We start from the raw sequence: 21168 nt of genomic DNA, 5'->3' as shown, positions 1-21168 counted from the left end.
ACAGGCTTCCAAGAGGAGCTACTTAATCAGAAAAAGACCATGTCAATGGTTTAGAATGAACTTCTACCACCTCCTACCCCACCGCCACTACCCAGTGTAATGGGATCTGCCAATGACAAATAAATGTGTTCTCTCAAATTTCTACATTTTTTTTTTGCTCACTTCTGAGTTGTACACATTGTCTTAAAATTACAGTAGGCAAAACTGTACTTGGTGAGGGACTTCATAGCCCAATTGTTCACTGTGGGCTTATGGGAAATTTTACTCATTTTCTTTTTGGTTTACCCATGTTTTCTAAATATTCTACAATAGACATGTATTTTTTTTGCACAAGTAAACAATTGCTTGGTTCATTATTACTTTTTATTATTTTGAGACAAGGTTTCACTCCATCACCCAGGCTAGAGTGCAGTGGTACGATTTTAGCTCACTGCAGCCTTGACCTCCTGGGCTCAAGGGATCCTCCTGCCTCAGCCTCCCAGGTAGCTGGGATTACCGGCTCACTCCACCATGCCTGGGTAATTTTTATATTTTATTATTTATTTATTTTTTTTTTTTGTGGACATAGGATCTCCCTTTGCAGCCCAGGGTGGTCTTGAACTTCCAGCCTCAAGTGATCCTCCCTCCTCAGCCTCCCAAAATGCTGAGATTACAGGCGTGAGCTACTGTGCCTGACCTGCTTAGTTTATCTTTACTTGCCTTGGCTGGGCATCTGTTTTCCATCAGTGCTCCCACCCTGCAGGGAGCACAGGAGGGTGAACTCACCTGGCAGTGGGCAGCCCAGGATCTCCATTCTCATGCAGATGCTCCCGTTATCAAACCAGGACTGCGGGTTTACACGGATGTAGCGGGCCACCATGGGGACGGGTAGCTCATTAAGAATGGGGATCTCCTTCTCACTGTTTCCTTGAAATATCTATTTATGCTCAAGGGAGAAAAGGAAAATCTTTTAGTGCTTAATTACCAAGGGATAAAGAGTCAGAATTCATTCATTCAACAAGACCTTACTGAGGAAAACCTAATGTGTGCTGGGCACTGAAGAGAAAAAAATAAATGACTCAGGCCTGGATCCTGCCCTCAGAGCCTCCATCTAGTTGGTATGGTGGGAGGGGGGCTCTGGTAATTATACACTGTAGGAAAAATCTATTGGTGTCATGGTAAAGGGACAGCTAGAGAGCTTTGGGATTTCAGAAGATGGAGAGGACCAGGCAAAATTTTGGGGGAGAGGGGTGGTTTGAACTGGCATTGAAGGAAAGCTATTTAGATCTATAGGGATGAGAGGGTATCCAGAGAAAATGGACAATGAGTGCAGAAGCCTAAACATGGGATCCATAGTCAGAAGAGCAGCTGGTTCACTTTTACAAGGACACAGGACTTTGTGTAGGACATAAGAATGAGAAATAAGGTTGAAAAATGAGGCCACAGTCAGACAAGTCAGACTGTGTAAGACATTGGATACCATGCTAGGAATATGCACTTGAGAATCTGAGGAAGACAGTGACAGGATCAGGACTGACTAAGCTGGAGCTAATCATGGAACTAAAAGGCCAAGGTCATGAAATGAAGTTAGGAAACTCTTAAGAACAGCTGCAAGGGGCCCCAGCATGCCTTATGCATGCAACCTCCAGGGCTAACTTGCAAATTACATAAGAGGCTGCATCCCTCCAGTTCCCTGATGGGAGTAAATAAAGGCTGAATTTTATATTAGCTCTAAATGTGTGTCACTTGCTGCTGGGCTTAAGGGCATGGGAGGGGGGTCTCTGTCCATAAAACTCTCATGGCACCTTTGAGTTGACACAAAATCCACAAATCTTCAAGGAATTGATCATACATTGCCTTTCTTTGCAGAACCCCACCCAGCCAGGCACCAAAGGCATGGTTAGATGGAGGAAGAGACTCACCATGTCTCCAGATCCATTCTTAACAGTGACCCATGTATGGCTGTCATTGCTCACCATGACCTTATAGGATGTCACCCAGTCACTCCTATGAGAAAATGAAACATCATTAGGGCTACACACTTTAAAATGTTTATTCTTCCATGAAGAGGTTTAGAGGTGAGGAGAGCAGGTGCCAGAGGTAGACAGCACTGTGTCAAACCGTGGCTCCAGAACATTTACAGTTCTGTGACCTCGGCCAGGCAACTAACTGATGCATCTATGCCACTATTTATTCATCCATAATATGGGAATCATAAAAGCATCAACCTTAAAGAAGTAATGTAAACCTTAATTTAATGCCCTTTAATCACTTAAAACAAGGCCTAGCCCCTAGTAATCACTAACCGTTGATCACACATAAAGATATACAAATGTGTATGTATCTTTTTGCATTGAACACCTACATCACACCCAAGAAGCTTAATGGAAAAATAATCTCAGTAAAGGTTGCAAACTGGTCTAAAAATTTTGATTGATAAGTTGATTTGGGAATGTAACAAATGAGATCTTACCAATCACAAAAATAAAATCTTGAGTCTCTAAGAGATACTGGGTGTCTCCTTGGCTGTCACAGTCACACAGACAATCCCCACCTCAGAAAGAATCAAGTCATGGCTGGACCCAAAGCCATACCCTGATCATCACACCCGACTGCACAGAATTTTGGGGGAGGGGGGTAAAATAGCCATAATTTAACTTTCCTGAGTGGAGGCCAACCTGATAGACTTGCCAAGAAAAGTGACCTGCACATTTTTTTCTCTCTGCCTCAGTTGTTTATAATATTCGTTGTTGAACAATATAGGGAAGTCTTCCTGAGTACCCCCACTTCTAATTTTTTAAATATTGGAACTAAGCACCAACTTACCAGTTTTTTTGTTTTGTTTTGTTTTAGAAAATTCTGCCCATTGAATTATGGAATCCTTTTCCTACTGTAGACCCTGCTTGCCCTCAGTATTCAGCTCTATCCCAATAAGGTTTTGAGTTTCCTGTTTAAATTTATACTGCCCAGTAGAGTTTATTTTGAAAGAACAGCTGGTTCTATGATTCTGGTTCATCTGACTGACTTGTGAAAATGATTCTTAGGTGCTTTTCTACATGCTTGGAAACAAACCCTCATCTCACACCTTCTCTTCTCCTCTCTTGTCCCCACCAGCTCTGTCTGAATACCTGCTAGAAGCCAGAATCGATCACAAACCACATACCTCCTCTGATAGTCGCCAGTTTGAGCCCAGGGCTGTGGAGAGAGGTGTATTAGCATTGCCTTAACAAGAAAAGCAGCTCAGCCACAGCTCCTTCCTTCACCCTGGAAAATTATCAACACCAGAATAGCAACCTGTTTCCCACATTCAAATAATTTCCGAATGACTTGTAACTGCAGTTCCCTTTGCTGTCTGTTTTTCAACTGATAAAGCCTGAGGGTGATACAGGAAGAGAGACAACAGAGGCAGGAGCTGTATCCTGCTGAGATAGAGGCAATGAATGTAGGAAACCTCTTAGTCAAGAGAAGCACAAGACAGTAAGAGGGGAGTAGAGAAAAAAATAAAAATAAGTCCGCCAAAGAAAAGGAGAGGGTGGGGAAAAAAAGGAAATGAAAGCCAAGTAATAATTCTCAAATTAAAAAAAAATAATAAGAATACCAATCCCCTACTTAGGTTTGAATCGTAATTGTTTCTATGGCTCAGAACTATCTTCTGAACTGCAAAGCTACATCATATCCTCCTGCCTACTTGACCCCTCCACATAATGTCTCCATGACATCTCAAATTTAACTTGCCTTAAAAGAACAGATTCATGCCTTCTGCTCTACATGCTGACATGGCAGTCCACCAGAGGCCCTGCCCCAGGAAAGGTACTGCCATCCACAAAGAGAGGCCAAAATCCCAGTGTTGCTCTCGGTGTCCCACCTTCTCTTCCTCCCTGATATGCTTTGGCTGTGTCCCCACCCAAATTTCATCTTGAATTGTAGCTCCCATAATCCCCACATGTCATGGGAGGGACCCAGTGGGAGGTAATTAAATCATGGGGTGGGTTCTTCCCATGTCATTCTCATGATAGTGAATAAGTCTCAAAAGATCAGGTGGTTTTGTAAGGGGCAGTTCCCCTGCACACGCTCTCTTGCCTGCCACCATGTAAGACATGACTGCTCCTCTTTCACTTTCTGCCACGATTGTGTGGCCTCCCCAACCATGTGAAACTGTGAGTCCATTAAATCACCTATTCTTTATAAGTTACCTAGTCTCAGGCATTTCTCCATAGCCGTATGAAGATGGACTAATACTCTCCCCTATATTGAATCTATCACCAAGTTCTGTCAATTTTAACTCCCGCATTTTTCAAGAATGTATCCAACTCTCTCCACCTCCCTGCCACCACCCCAGTTCACTCTCAGGCCCCTGGCATCTAAATTGCTCCCCCATCTATCTTTCAGTCAAGAGTTTACTTTTCCAGTGAAATATTATCATGTCATCCCTGCTTAAAATAGCTCTTATTTTAAGTAGTCTTATATTAAGTATTGTGCTATCTTAGTATTAACAAAATCATCATCATTAACAAAATCATCTATGAGACCCTTGCTTGCCTTGGGTTTTCTGTGTTCTTTCTTTCCATTCCTGATACTGTTTATATCCTCTCTTGCCCCAGGGCCTTTGCACATACTGTTGCATCTGTCTGAACTCCTCTTCTTCTCTCCTCCTCTGTCTGGCTTTAAATTATTCAGACTGCAAACCAAATTTTAAAAAGCCCATCCTAACCCTTCAATCTAGCCAGTTTCTTTTCTTATATGCTTTCATAGTTTAATTCAGTTTTTAATTTCATACTCCTTTCTGGAATTACCTGATACTGTCATTGTCTCCCACTGAAGTATAAGCATCTCACAGATGGAAGAAAGAAGGCCCATGGCACTTGGAGGACAGAAAGGATGCTGGTGCCCCAGGAGAGCAGAGGAAGGGACAGGAGAGCAGGGCCAGGGCATGGTGGGCTTTTAGGCCATTTGATAGGAGTGGAACTTCCTCTGTCAGGCAGTAGGGAGCTACGCCTCTTGAAGTTCACCAAGCGTGGTCAAAGTACCTGAAGGCCAGTTAGAAAGTCTCCTCTGCTTCCAAAAATTCCACCATAATAGAATGCTCGCCAATCAGAGGCTCTTTGTTTTTTTGCTGTTTAGAAAGTAACTCCCCTTTCTACCACCTTTGAACTGCTGATGAAATAAGCATGACCATAGATGGGTCCTCTTGTCATAGGTTGATGAAGCCTTTGTTCATTTTGTTTCAGACTTACTTTCATCTTTGACAATTCTTATTATTGCTTATAATTATGCTTTATTCATTCTCACTGCTTTCTACTACTCTATGAGAGTAAACACCACAATTTATTTATCAATTTTATTGCTAATGGGGATTTGAGTAGTTTCCAGCTTGGGTTATTAGGAATAGTGCTTCTGTGAACATTCTCGCATGTATCTTTTAGTTAATTTATACAAAATTCTGTTTGGTATATCATTAACAGTAGAATTATTAAGTCACAGGGTCAGAGGGTAAACATATGTTCATATACCTATGTTCAGCTGCAGTATTTTCCAAATTAATTATACCTGTTTGTATCCAGACCAGTAATAAAAAAGAGTCTAGTTGTTCCACACTCTTATTGATATTTGATATCATCTTCCTTATATTTTAGCCATTCTTGATGGGTGTACCCTTTTATCTCATTGTTGATTTTATTTTAATTTACTTGATGACTGATGAAGTTCAATATTTTGTGTGTTCACTGGGTATCTGAATACCATCTTTTAAGAAGTGCCTACTCAAGTTTTCCCCCTTTTTCAATTAAGTTGTCTGTCTTTCTCACATTGATTTATAGAGCTCTTTATACATTCTAGATATGAGTTTCTGTTGAGTATATGTATTGCAAATATCTCCTCCAATTTTGTCTTCTTTTTCATCCTCCTTGTAGTATCTTTTTTTTTCTTTTTTTTTTTTTTTTGGAGACAGGGTATTGCTCTGTCCACCCAGATTGGAGTACAATGGCACAATTATGGTTCACTGCAGCCTCGACCTCCCAGGCTCAAGCAAGCCATCCACCTCAGCCTTCCAAGTAGCTGGGACTACAGGCCTGCACCACCACACCAGGCTAATTTTTGTATTTGTGTGTGTGTGTGTGTGTGTCTGTGTGTGTGTCTGTGTGTGTGTGTGTGGAGAGATGGGGTTTTGCCACATTGCTCAGGCTTGTCTCAAATGCCTGGGCTCAAGTGATCTGCCCACCTTGGCCTCCCAAAGTGCTGGGATTACAGGTATGTGCCACCATGCCCAGCCTGTGGTATCTTTTGATGAGGAAAAATTCTTAATATAATCCAATCTTAGCTGGTTTTTTCCTCTATGGTTTTCAGTATTTTTGTTCTTCCCAATGCATTTTTGCCTACTCCAAGATGATAAAGATATTCACCGATGTTTTCTTCTAAAAAACTTTATTGCTTTACCTTTCACATTTAAGATCTGAAATCCATTTGGAGTTGATTATCATATAGTGTAAGGTAGGAGTCAAAATACATGATTTTCTATATGGGCCTCCAGCTGACCCAGAACCATTTATATGTTTTTTTTCCTATTGCACCACAGTAGCAATTTGCTATAAACTATGTGACTGTATTTGTGTAGGTGTGTTTCTGGATGCTGTATTCTGTTCTGTTGGTCTATTTCTTATCTTACCCTAAATCTGTCTTATCTTAATCTCTATAGTTTTATAATACATCTTTATATCTGGTAGTGTATGTTTTCCCATTTTGTTTTTGCTTTTCAAAGTTGCCTTCACTATTCTTAGATCTTTGCAGTCCTATATAAATATTAAATTCAGCTTGTCAATTTCTAAAACAAAGCCTCTGGATTTTAATTGGGATGATATTGAATATATGCACCAATTTTGGGGGAATTGACCTCTTTACAATATTAAATCTTTCCATCTATAAAAATGGTATATCACCCTCTTTATTTAGGTCTTCCTTTATTTATCTTTTACTAGATTTATTCCTGGGTAGTTGATTTTTTTAATAACTTTACATGATATCGCTTTAAATTTTACTTCTTCCTTATTTGTTGCTGGAATGTAGACACATAAATGCTTTTTGTATGTTGACTTTGTACCAAGCTACCTTGCTAATTGATTAATTATGTCCAATGGTTGTTTGTGGCTTCCTTTGGATGTTTTTATGAATATGATGATATCACAATGACAGTTCTGATTTTTTATTTCCAGTCATTAGTTTCTCTTATTTCTTTTTCTTGCCTTATTATACTGGCTAAGATGTTCAGTCCAATGCTGAAAGAAGTGAATAACAGACCTATCTGTTGCATTCCTCAGATCCAAGGAAAGGTTTCTATATTTTACCACTGAGTAAGATGCTTCCTGCAGGACTTTTTCTACTTTTTTGTTTGTTTTTACTTTAATCAAGTATGAGTTTATTCTTTTTCATGTAACAACAGAATCTGGATGTTTGATGCTGTTGGCACTTACTCAGCTAGTCGACTGTGTGAGAACTCATTTTTCATACTCATTATCTCCAAGTTCTAAGTGGAGGCTGCAAGAGGACTTGTTACACATTCATTTTACATACTTCTCATCTCGGAGTTCTAGGAGGACATCCCTATTCTGTCATTCCTCATACTTCAAGATGTTTTCATTTCATATGTATTGTCTTCAGGTTGTAACGCAGTTGCTTTAATTCTGTATCATGTCCATGTTCAAAAATATTAAATCAATTATAAATATTATAAATTATAAATTTTTTTTAATGCCTTTTTTATTTCCTTCCTGGTGCATTAAGTTTGATTTGCAGTTCTTTTTGTATAGCTTCTTGACATCACTGATTGTCAATTTTTCTTCTTTTCTAATATAGCATTTCAGGTTATAATGTTCCCTCTGAGCACTCTTTAGTTTCATGCCATAAATTTCAATAGGTCATATATTCTTTGTCATTTAGTTCAAAATATTAATTCTTATTGTGATCTATTCTTTGATTATGAACTATTTAGAAGTGTAAGATTTAAGGTCTAGTCACTGAACATTTTCCAGTTACTTTTTTATTACTGATTTCTAGTTTAATTCCATTGTGGACAGAGAACATACTTTAAATCATGTCAGCCCTTTGGCTTCTCTTGAGGTTTCATTTATGGCTCAGTATATGGTCAATTTTAGCAAATGTTCTATGTGCACTTGGAAACAATATCAGCTCTGTAATTGTTGGATGCAATGTTCCATACAAATAATTTTGATCTTTCAAAATTGATTACTGCCAATATTAAAACTGGAAAAAAAATCACAGAATGATCAGATTTTGATTATCTAGTTTCTCTTTATTAACTTATTATATACTCACAATATTTTTTCTTTTCTTTTTATTATTATTATTTTTTTTTGAAAGAAAGAAAAAGAAAGAGAAAGGGGCAGAGAGAACAGGAGTCTTGCTCTATTGCCCAGGCTGGAATGCAATCTAAATATAGGTATTAAAAACCTCTTTTATGCTGATAATTGTGCTTAACAGCAGAGATGGGAAGGAATAAAGGAAGAAAATAACAAACAAACAGCCAACCAATATTTCATTTATGTCTGTGAAATGCTATGCAAATGCTGAAGAGTGATTTACTTCCAATTATGTGGTCACTTTCAAAATAGGTATAATGTGATACTGAGAAAAATTTATGTTCTGTGGACCTAGGGTGAAGAATTCTATAAATATTCACTGAGTTTACTTGTTCCAGGTCTGTGTTCAAATCATAGATGTCCCTGTTAATTTTCTATCTCGTTGATCTGTCGAATATTAACAACGTGGTGTCAAAGTCTCCCGCTATTATTGTGCGGGAGTCCAAGTCTCTTTATAAGTCATTAAGAACTTGTCTTATGTATCTGGATGTTCCTATGTTGAGTGTATATATATTTATGATCGTTGGCTCCTGTTGTTGCATTGATCCTTTTACCATTATGTAACGTCCTTCTTTGTTTCTTTTAGTCTTTGTTACTATTAAAGTCTATTTTGTCAGAGACGAAAGTTACAACTCCTGTTTTTTTGTGTGTTATGTGTGTGGTTTTTTTTTCTCTCTCCATTTGATTGGTAAGTCTTCCACCAACCCTTTGTTTTGAGTCTTTATGTGTCCTTGCTTATGAGATGGATCAGGATACAGTGTACCAATGGATTTTGACTTTTTATTCAATTTGCCTGTCTATGTCTTTGATTGGGGCATTTAATCCATTTAAATTTAGGATTAATATTGATATTCGTGAGTTTAATATTGTCATTTAATGCTAGCTGGCTATTTTACCCATTAGTTGATATAGATTCTTCATTATGGAGATACTCTTTACCTTTTGGTAAGTTTTTGGGATGACTGATACTGATTGTTCCTTTCTGTGTATAGTGCTTCTTTCAGAAGCTCTTGTAAAGCAGACCTGGTGGTGATGAAATCTCTGAGTGCTTGCTTGTTCACGAAAAATTTTATTTTTCCTTCATTTATGAAGCTTAGTTTGGCTGGATATGAGATTCTGGGTTGAAAATTCTTTTCTTTGAGGATATTAAATATTGACCCCCACTCTCTTCTAGTTTGTAGGGTTTATGCTGAGAGATCTGCTGTGAGTCTGATAGGCTTCCCTTTATGGGTAACCTGACCTTTCTCTCTAGCTGCCCTTAGAATTTTCTCCTTTATTTCAATCCTGGTGAATCTAACGATTATGTGTCTTGGGGTTGCTCTCCTTAAGGAATATCTTTGTGGTGTTCTCTGTATTACCTGGAGTTGAGTATTGTCCTGCCTTACTAGGTTAGGAAAATTTTCCTGAATTATGGAAATATCCTGAAGAATATTTTCCAGCTTGGGTTCATTCTCTTCATGACATTCAGGTACACCTATCAAAAGTAAATTAGGTCTTTTCACATAGTCCCATATTTCTTGGAGACTTTGCTCATTCCTTTTTACTTTCTTCTCTAATCTTGTCTTCTCGTTTCATTTCATTAAGTTGGTCTTCAACCTCTGATATCCTTTCTTCTGCTTGATAAATTCGACCGTTAAAACCTGTGCATACTTCGCGGAGTTCTCGTATTGTATTCTTCAGTTCCATTAATTCACTTATATTCCTCTCTAAATTGTCTATTCTCATTAGGATTTCATCAAACCTTTTTTCAAGGTTCTTAGTTTCTTTACATTGGGCTAGAACATGTTCTTTTAACTCACAGAAGTTTCTTATTATCCACCTTCTGAAGCCTAATTCTGTTAATGGAACGCACTCATTCTCCATCAGGCCTTGTTCCCTTGTTGATGAGGAACTGTGATCCCCTGTAGAGGAAGAGGCATTCTGATTTTAGGTATTCTCAGACTTTTTACGCTGGTTTCTTCCCATCATTGTAAATTTATCCACCTGTCGTCTTTGTAATTGCCAACTTTCAAATTAGGTCTCTGAGTGGACGTCCAACTTGTTGATTTCCAGCACCAGAATCTGAGCAACCCACTGCACTGGCTAAAACAGCGGCATTAAGATTCATGGTGCTTTTCTGCCCAGGAATCTCTGGTCTGGCTTCCATCTTGAGTCCCTTTTTCAATCAGCTGAATAGGTGACTCTGCCTTCCCGGAGCTCCAAACATTGACCAAAAGGGGACCCAGTCCCATTTACTCTGCACCAAGAACCACCATGCCGGCCACAAGAGTCGTGCTGGTGACACGTGGGGCTCCGCTGGGAATCTCCTGGTCCATGAGTAACAAAAATTCATCTGAAAGTGTGGCATCCTCTCGTTCTCTGCGCTTTCACTGGGAGCTACAATCCTGAGCTGCTAGTAATCAACCATCTTGGATCTCTCTCCTCACAATATTTTTTTAATAATTATCTTGCGATTACAATATACATCCTTGATTACTAAAATTTTATTCAAATGATAATTTCTACTACTTCCATGGTAATGCTAGAACTTCACAACACTTCAAGTCCATTTACCTCTCCAGCTTTTGCATTATTTGGGAATTCATTTTGAATTCCATAATTATTTTAAATGTCATAAGCCATTCTTACTATTGTTTTGTATATTTAATGTTTATAAACCTACTCATTTACCCCTTCTGGTATTCTTCATTAATTTTGCATTTCCACATTTCCATCTGAGGTCATTTTCCTTCTGCTTGAAGAGTGGCTTTTCTTATTTCTTTTAAATGAAGTATACTGACAGTAACACTTTTTCTGCTTTTATTGTCTGAATATGGCTTCTTCATTTCATCTTCATTCTTGAATGATATTTTTGTTGGGAATTCTAGATTGACATTTATTTTCTTTCAGCATTTTAAAATTTTGATTTTATTGGCTTGTGAGGCATTGTTTTTCTATATAAACACACACATGTTAAAACTACTGTTGTGGCATCAACTAAATGTGCAATAAGAGAATGAGTAGAAAAATGAGGATCCAAGATGGCCGAATAGGAACTGCTCCGGAGTGCAGCTCCCAGCAAGAACAACACAGAGAGTGAGTACCCACTGCATTTCCAAACAAATTTTCACTACCCAGAGACCAGGAGATTCCCAGGCCAAAAAGTGCCGTAAGTTTTCAGCACAGTGGTTTCAGCCGGTGCCAGGTTGGCGCACAGAAACTCACACAAATCTGGGCAACTGTTTCAAATGGCGTCTGAAATGCCTGTGAGACAGAGCTGCCCATTCAACTGAAAGGGAAGGGGCAGAGACAGAGACAGGCGATCTGGCTTTGCGGGTACTACCCCCACAAAACAAGCAATCTGAAACACTCCAGACTGACAGTTTCACAGCAAGTGCAGCTGGACACAGGACGACCCAGCTCAGTGGGAAGAACGGTGACCACCACTACAGAGGCAGTCTGCCACTACCGAGGCAGTTGACACAGCAGCTGGACAGAGCCTGTGGCAGCTCAGCAACACCTCTGCTGGCAGACTGTGACTAGACTACTCCATGCAGGGTAGGGCATCTATGGAAAAAGGCAGCAGTGTCACAGAAACTTATAAATAAAGCTGATCTTCCTACGACAGAGCACCTGGGAAAAGAGGTCCTTATGAGTTCTGCTGCAGCAGACTTAAAAGTACCTGCACAGCAATGCTGCATGGAACAATGGAGCTCCCAGCATAGCACTTGAGCTCCTGTAAGGGACAGACTGTCTCCTCAAGCAGCTCCCCAACCCCCATATACCCAAAGAGACACCTTATAAAGGACAGCTCAGGCCAACATCTGGCAGGTACCATTCTGGGATGAAGATAACAGAAGAACAAACCAGCAGCAACACTTACTGTTCTGCAGCCCCCACAGGTGATCCCCAGGCAAGCAGGGTCTGGAGTGGACCTCTAGCAGTCCTGCAGCAGAGGTGCCTGAGTGTTAGAAGGAAAACTAAGAAACAGAAAGAAATAACTTCATCATCAACAAAAAGGATGTCCACTCAGAAACTCCATCCAAAAGCCACCAACTACAAAGACCCCAGGTAGATAAAGCCACTAAGATGGGAAGAAAGCAGTGCAAAAAAGGATGAAAACACCAAAAATCAGAACGCCTCTCCTCCTCCAAAGGATCACAACTCCTCACCAGCTAGAGATCAAAGATGGATGGAGAATGAATCTGATGAATTGACAGAAACAGGCTTCAGAAGGTGGGTAATAACAAACTTCTCAGAGCTAAAAGAACATGTGCTAACCCATACAAAGAAACTAAGAGTGTAGAAAAAAGGTTAGATGAGATGCTACCTAGAATAAACAGCTTAGAGAAGAATATAAACAACTTGATGGAGCTGAAAAACACAGCACGAGAGCTTTGCGAAGCATACACAAGTTTCAATAGCTGAATTGACCAAGCAGAAGAAAAGATATCAGAGATTGAAGATCAACTTAATGAAACAAAATGAGAAGGCAAGATTAGAGAAAAAAGAGTGAAAAGAAATGAACAAAGGCTCCAAGAAATATGAGACTATGTGAAAAAACCTAATCTATGTTTCATAGGTGTACCTGAATGTGACAGAGAGAATGAATCCAAGCTGGAAAACACTCTTCAGGATATTATCCAGGAGAACGTCCCTAACCTAGCAAAGCAGGCCACCATTCAAGTCCAGGAAATACAGAGAACACCACAAAGATATTCCTCAAGAAGAACAACCCCAAGGCACATGATCATCAGATTCACCAGCGTTGAAATGAAGGAAAAAATGCTAAGGGAAGCCAGAGAGAAAGGTCAGGTTACCCACAAAGGGAAGCCCCTCAGACAGCAGATCTCTCCACAGAAACCCTACAAGCCATAAGAGAGTGAGGGCCAATATTCTACATCCTTAAAGAAAAGAATTTTCAACCTAGAATTTCATACCCAGCCAAACTAACCTTCATAAGTGAAAGAGAATGAAAATCCTTTATGGACAAGCAAATGCTGAGAGATTTCATCACCAACAGGCCTGCCTTACAAGAGCTCCTGAAGGAAGCACTAAACAAGGAAAGGAACAACCAGTACCAGCCACTTCAAAAACATACCAAATGGTAAAGACCATCAACACAACAAAAAAAATGCAGCAACTAATGGGCAAAACATCCAGCTAGCATCACAATGGCAGGATCAAATTCACACATAATAATATTAACCTTAAAAGTAAATGGGCTAAATGCCCCAATCAAAAGACACAGACTGGCAAATTGGATAAAAAGTCAAGACCCATCAGTGTGCTATATTCAGAAAACCCATCTCACATGCAAGGACACATACAGGCTCAAAATAAAGGGATAGAGAAAGATTTATCAAGCAAATGGAGAGCAAAGAAAAGCAGGAGTTGCAATCCTAGTATCTGATAAAAATAGATGTTAAGCCAACGAAGATCAAAGAAGGGCATTACATAATGGTAAAAGGATCAGTGCATGAAGAAGACCTAATGATCCTAAATATATATGCACCCAAAACAGGAGCACCCAGGTACCTAAAGCAAGTTCTTAATGACCTACAAAGAGACTTAGACTCCCATACAATTATAGTGGGAGACTTTAACATTCCACTGTCAATATTAGACAGATAAACAAGACAGAAAATTAACAAGGATATCCAGGACTTGAACTCAGATCTGGACCAAGCGGACCTAATAGACATCTACAGAAATCTCCACCCCAGGCTGGTCCAAAGGCAGTGAGTTATCTCAATTGATTGTTCACAGTCAGTTACAGATCGAACTCCTTGTTCTACTCTTTCCCCCCTTCTCACTACTGCATTTGACTAGTCTTTAAAAAAATAAAATAAAATAAAAAAAGAAATCTCCACCCCAAATGCACAGAATATACATTCTCCTCAGCACCACATCACACCTACTCTAAAATTGAACACATAATTGGAAGTAAATCACTCATCAGCAAATGCAAAAGAATGGAAATCATAACAAACAGTCTCTCAGACCACAGGGCAATCAAATTAGAACTCAGAATTAAGTAACTAACTCAGAACCATACAGCTTCATGGAAACTAAACAACTGGCTCCTGAATGTTGACTGGATAAACAATGAAAAGAAGGCAGAAATAAAAATCTTCTTTGAAACCAACGAGAATGAAGACACAACATACCAAAATCTCTGGGACACATTTAAAGCAATGTCTAGAAGGAAATTTATAGCAATAAATGCCCACATGAGAATCGAGGAAAGATCTAAAACTGACACACTATCATCAAAATTGAAAGAGCTAGAGGAGCAAGATCAAAAAAACTCAAAACCTAGCAGAAGACAAGAAATAACTAAGATCAGAGCCGAACTGAAGGAGATAGAGACATAAAAAACCCTTCAAAAAATCAATAAATCCAGGAGGTGGTTTTTTGAAAAGATCAACAAAATAGACAGACCACTAGCCAGATTAATAAGAAAGAAAAGGGAGAAGACTCAAATAGATGCAATAAAAAATGATAAAGGAGATATCACTACTGATTCTACAGAAATACAGACTACAATTAGAGATTACTACAAACAACTATATGCACATAAACCAGTAAACTTGGAAGAAATGGATAAACTCCTGGACACTTGCACCCTCCCAAGCCTAAATGAGGAAGAAGTTGAAACCTTGAATAGACCGATGACAAGGGCTGAAGTTGAGGCAGCAATTAATAGCCTACCAACCAAAAAAAGTCCAGGTCCAGATGGGTTCACAGCTGAATTCTACCAAATGTACAAAGAGGAGTTGGTACCATTCCTTCTGAAACTGTTCCAAACAATACAAAAAGAGGGAATCCTTCCCAAATCATTTTATGAGACCAACATCATCCTGATACCAAAACCCAGCAGAGACTCAACAAAAAAAGAAAACTTAAGGCCAATATCCATGTTGAACATAGATGCAAAAATCTTCAATAAAATACTGGCAAACCGATTGCAACAGCACATCAAAAAGCTTATCCATCACGATCAAGTAGGCTTCATCCCAGGGATGCAAGGCTGGTTCAACACACCCAAGTCTATAAATGTAATTCACCACATAAACAGAACCAAAGACAAAAACCACATGATTATCTCAATAGATGCAGAGAAGGCCTTTGACAAAATTCAACAGCCCTGTACAGTAAAAACTCAATAAACTAGGTATCGAAGGAACATATCTCAAAACAATAAAGACTATCTATGACAAACCTACAGCCAATATCATACTGAATGGGCAAAAACTGGAAGCATTCCCTTTGAAATCTGGCACTAGACAAGGACGCCCTCTCTCACCACTCCTATTCAATATAGTATTGGAAGTTCTAGCCAGAGAAAATAGGCAAGGAAAAAAAAAATAAAGCATATTAAATTAGGAAAAGAGGAAGTCAAATTGTCTCTATTTGCAGATGACGTGATTGTATACTTAGAAGACCCTATCATCTCAGCCCAAAATCTCCTTAAACTGATAAGCAACTTCAGCAAAGTCTCAGGCAGGATACAAAATCAATGTGCAGAAATCACAAGCATTTCTATACACCAGTAACAGACTTAAAGAGAGCCAAATCAAGAACGAACTGCCATTCACAATTGCTACAAAGAGAATAAAATATCTAGGAATACAATTAACAAAGGATGTAAAGGACCTCTTCAAAGAGAACTGCAAACCACTGCTTAATTAAATAAGAGAGGGCACAAACAAATGGAGAAACATTCCATGCCCATGGTTAGAAAGAATCAGTATCATGAAAATGGCCATACTACCCAAAGTAATTTATAGATTCAATGCTATCTCCACCAAGCTACCAATGACCTTCTTCACAGAACTGGAAAAAACCACCTTAAACTTTATATGGAACCAAAGAGAGCCTGCATAGCCAAGATAATCCTAAGCAAAAAAAAAAAAAAAAGAAAGCTGGAGGCATCACACTATCTGATTTCAAACTATACAAGGCTACAGTAATCAAAACAGCATGGTACTGGTACCAAAACAGAGATACAGACCAATAGAACAGAACGGAAGCCCTGGAGGCAATGCCACACATCTACAACCATCTGATCTTTGACAAACCTGACAAAAACAAGCAATGGGGAAAGGATTCCCTGTTTAATAAATGGTGTTGGGAAAACTGGCTAGCAGTGTGCAGAAAGCAGAAACTGGACCCCTTCCTGACACCTTACACTAAAATTAACTCCAGAAGGATTAAAGATTAAAACATAAGCCCTAACACCATAAAAATCCTAGAAGAAAATCTAGGCAAAACCATTCAGGACATAGGCATAGGCAAGGACTTCATGACCAAAACACCAAATGCATTGGCAACAAAAGCCAAAATAGACAAATGGGACCTAATTAAACTCCAGAGCTTCTGTACAGCAAAAGAAAGAATCATTAGAGTGAATCAGCAATCAACAGAATGGGAAAAAATTTTTGCAATCTACCCATCTGACAAAGGGCTAATATCAAGAATCTACAAAGAACTAAAACAGATTTATAAGAAAGAAAAAACCAACAAACCCATCCAAAAGGGGGCAAAGGATATGAACAGACACTTTTCAAAAGAAGACATGTATGAGGCCAAGAAACATATGAAAAATCCTCATCATCACTGATTATTAGAGAAATACAAATCAAAACCACATTGAGATAACACCTCACACCAGTTAGAATGGCAGTCATTAAAAAATCTGGAGACAACAGATGCTGGAAAGGATGTGGAGAAATAGGAACAGTTTTACACTGTTGGTGGGAGTGTAAACTAGTTCAATCACTGTGGAAGACAGTGTGGCGATTCCTCAAGGACTTAGAAATTGAAATTCCATTTGACCTAGCAATCCCACTACTGGGTATATACCGAAAGGATTATAAATCATTCTATTATAAAGACCCATGCACACATATGTTCATAGCGGCAGTGTTTACAATAGCAAAGACCTGGAACCAACCCAAATGCCCACTGATGATAGACTGGACAAGGAAAATGTGGCACATATACACCATGGAATATTACGTGGCCATAAAAATGAATTTGTGTCCTCCGTAGGGACATGGATGAAACTGGAAACCATCATTCTCAGCAAACTGACACAAGAACAGAAAATCAAACACCACATGTTCTCACTCATAGGCAGGTATTGAACAATGAGAACACAGGGACACAGGAAGGGGAGCATCACACACTGGGGTCTGTAGGGGGATCCAAGGGAGGGACAGTGGGGGGTGGGGAGGTTGGGGAGGAATAACATGGGGAGAAATGCCAGATGTAGGTGATGGGGGGATGGAGGCAGCAAACCACATTGCCATGTGTGTACCTATGCAACAATCCTGCATAATCTGCACATGTACCCCAGAACCTAAAGTATAATTAAAAAAAAAAAGAAAGAAAGAAAAATGAGTTCCAAAACTTGGCTATAGTATAGTGGTTAAAACCCCAGGCTTTGACATTAAGAAGGCTGTATTAGTCTGGTGTCACAGTGCTATAAAGATCCTACCCAAGACTGAGTAATTGATAAAGAAAAGATGTTTAATTGACTCACAGTTCTGCATGGCTGAGGAGGCCTCAAGAAACTTACAATCATGGTGGAAGGTAAAGGAGAAGGAAGCACGGCAGCAGGAGAGAGAGAGCACACAGAAGAAACCACACTTATAAAACCATTAGATTTCATGACAATTCAGTATCATGAGAACAGCAGTGGGGAAACTGCCCCCATGATAAAATCACCTTCCACCAAGTGCCTTCCCTACACATAGGGATTATAATTCAAGATGAGATTTGGGTGGGGACACAGAGCCACACCATACCGAAGACCAAACTGAAATTCTAGCTCTTCCACTTACTAGCTGTAACCCATGTGATATCAATGTTTCTACAGAGTCCCAGCTGTAAGATAAAGTAACAACTCTACCTCCTTGGATAGTGAGTAGGGATTGAAAGGGGTAATGCAAGTAGTTTGAGCACAGTGCCTGGCACATAGTAACTGTTTCATCAACACGAGCTGTTAATAAGAATACAGAAATTATAGACTGTCAGATGCCAACCAACATATAGGATTACTATCAAAGTTGAACTGGGACATGATTCAGATGCTCTCTCTAAACACTTCCAGGGAGTGGATCTTCACACTTCTACCTTTGCGCCCCAGTGATGGAAATGTTCTGTCATTGCCACAAAGAAATAAATAAATAATTAAATCTTCATTAAAATTATGAAGGTTGATAATCCAGGGTGATAGAAACAATACTTGCCAATCAGTAGGTTGCTGTGGAAGGACTGAATTGTGTCTTAAAGCTCTACCTACATGAAAAGGTTAAAGCATTATGGGATGTGTGGTAAGTCCTGCTCCTCTCCTTGCAGTTACTAGCTCCTGGGAATTACCAAGGTAAGTTACACAACATCCCTTTACTCAAGGCTTTTACAGGTTAATGTTGAAGACAAGGAATTAATCTTGTAATTAATTCAAGAGCGTGTAATCAAGTGCTGTGATGAGTCAAGTACAGAAAATTGTGGGAGGGCAGAGGAAGTCTGCATGGCTTAGAAGGAAAGGAAGGCAGGGGCAGGTTTGTGAATGAACATAGTCCTGATCATACGTAAAAGCTGCTGACAGGCAAATCCATTGTTATTAAAGAGCTCCAGAAGACTGAAGCCAAAATGTCACTGTTTCCTGGTCTCCTGATCTTCAGGGAAGGTTTAAAAACCATGGCACTGTTGTGACTTTTTTCCACTTCCCTCAAATAGATTATTCCACATCACAAAACCACCTTGAAATTTAATTCTCTGCAACTGGAGGTTTTGGACTCCAACGGAGTCCAAATAAAGAAATGTTTGTGTCAAAGATTTATTGACTGCAGAATGAGAAGAGGCTTCTATGGGCCGAACCCAGCTCCCTCATTTAAAAAATTTAAAAACAAAACGAAATACCTTTGTATGATTTTACCACATTGCCCTCCAATCCACCCTTCCTTCAAATCAGAAAAACAGAGGGAATAGGCCATAACACAAAAAGTTAGAATATACTTAAGCATTTTACTACATGATGCTAATATGTTTTAATTAAAAACAAAGAATAGCTATCATCAACAAAATGACAGATTAATCGCTTATAGAACTTTCTACTATTGTGCAACTAGTTTCTGATGACCTCAAAACAAATGCTTAAAATCAACAGTGGGCTTGTGAGCATGTAAAGAAACTCTCCAATTGGGGGGAAAAAAACAGCTGTGAGCTGAAAAAAAATGAATAGTGAGTAAATGCACAAACACAAAAGCCAGGGTTGCTCCAGGGAAAACACATATAGCAGTGCTAGGATCAGAGTACTAAGCCTGAGGACCACTGAAAACTAGGAAAGTTGAACTTGAGACTTTTCCAGGACTCTCAAAAGGGGCTAAAAGATCTCAGCACAGTGGTATCCACTGACTCCCAACAGAAGCACACCTAAATCCTCTAGAAAAAAAAAGATCTTCAACATAGACTCTTGAAGGTTTCAGCAGGTACAATGAAGTAACTACTGAATCAAGAACAACTGTTCATACAATTTAAAAAAATCATTAAACACACAAGAAAACATTCTCCATGAGAAAAAGGCAGCATAAACAAAAAGCAACAAGTGTAGGTCCCAAAGAACTTCCGATTTTGTAATTATCATATTTTAAATTTTTCCTTTAGCAAAGATTTATATAGTACCTAGCACATCAGATGCCGTTGGAAGCACTTCACAAATACTGTAGGCCTCCCTTATCTGTGGTTTCCTTTTCTACACACTGTAGTAACTGTTAAGTCTGAAAATGTTAAATGGAAAATTCCAGAAATGAACAATTCATAAGTTTTAAAGTGCACCATTTTGAGAAGCATGGTGAAATAGCATGGCATACTACACCATCCTGCTCCATCCTCCCAGGATGTGAATCACCCCTTTGTCTAGCACATCCATGCTGTATAGGCTTCCTGCCCACTAGTCACTTAGTGGCCTTCTCAGATCAACTGACATGATATGGCAGTGCTTATGTTCAAGTAACCTTTACTTTAGTTAAGAATGGCCCCAAAGTGCAAGAAGTAGGGATGCTGGCAATTCAGACGTATCAAAGAGAAGCTATAAAGTGTTTCCTTTAAATGAAAAAGTGAAAGTTCTCAACTTACTAATGAAAGAAGAAAAAATAGGGTACACTAAGTTTGCTAAGATCTATAGTAAGAACCAATCTTCTATCAGTGAAGCTGTGAAGAAGAAAATAGATATTGATGCTGGTTTTGCTGTTGCACCTCAAACTGCAAAAGTTAGTCATAGTGTATGATAAGTATCTAGTGAAGATAGAAAAGGCAGTCAATTTGCGGGTGGAGGACATAGAAATATGTTTCAATTGATGGCAATTGAGTTCAGTATCATCTGTGGTTTCAGGCATATACTGGAGAACTTGGAACATATGCCTTGAGCATAAGAGAGAACCACTGTATTAAGTCATTTTTTTCCTCATAAGAACCCTATGGTATGGGTACTATTATTATTCCTAATTACAGATATATAAGGAAGCTAAAGGTTATAACATTGTAAATGGTAAAATCAGAACTCAAAACTAGGCAGTTTGGCTCCAGAGCTCTTGTTTTAGTTTTGATTTTTTTGTTTTTGTTTTCGTTTGGTTTTTACCACTTTTATATAGGGCATGTTTAAAGAAATCAAATGTAAAATTTAAAAATCCAAAATGGATTTTTAAATCTTTATAATAGATTATAAAAATTACCAAGCAGATTTGGGGGAAAAAAGAAACTAATATAATTTTTAGGAAAAAATATATAACTTTAGAAATAAAAAAGTAAGTGAAATCAAGTATATAGATGG

At 38.9% G+C, this 21168-nt stretch overlaps 1 protein-coding gene across 1 annotated transcript in view; it reads right to left on the bottom strand.

The window, feature by feature from the left end:
• The window catches only part of CPXM2 (carboxypeptidase X, M14 family member 2), a 153313-nt gene that overhangs the window by 50890 nt on the left and 81255 nt on the right, over positions 1–21168 (bottom strand). Inside the window, exons 5-6 of the mRNA XM_012453412.3 lie at positions 1902–1986; positions 766–916 (exon numbers count right to left, since the gene is read on the bottom strand). Of these exons, the coding sequence (XP_012308835.2) occupies positions 766–916; positions 1902–1986 (236 nt within the window). The remainder of the gene's footprint in view (positions 1–765; positions 917–1901; positions 1987–21168) is intronic.

The sequence above is a fragment of the Aotus nancymaae genome, unplaced genomic scaffold, assembly GCF_030222135.1.
Source record: "Aotus nancymaae isolate 86718 unplaced genomic scaffold, 86718_ANA_hifiasm-v0.15.2.pri h1tg000010l, whole genome shotgun sequence".
NCBI classification, from domain to species: Eukaryota; Metazoa; Chordata; class Mammalia; order Primates; family Aotidae; genus Aotus; species Aotus nancymaae.
Note: the sequence above shows the minus strand (reverse complement) of the source record. Positions and strands in the feature narration are given on the sequence as shown.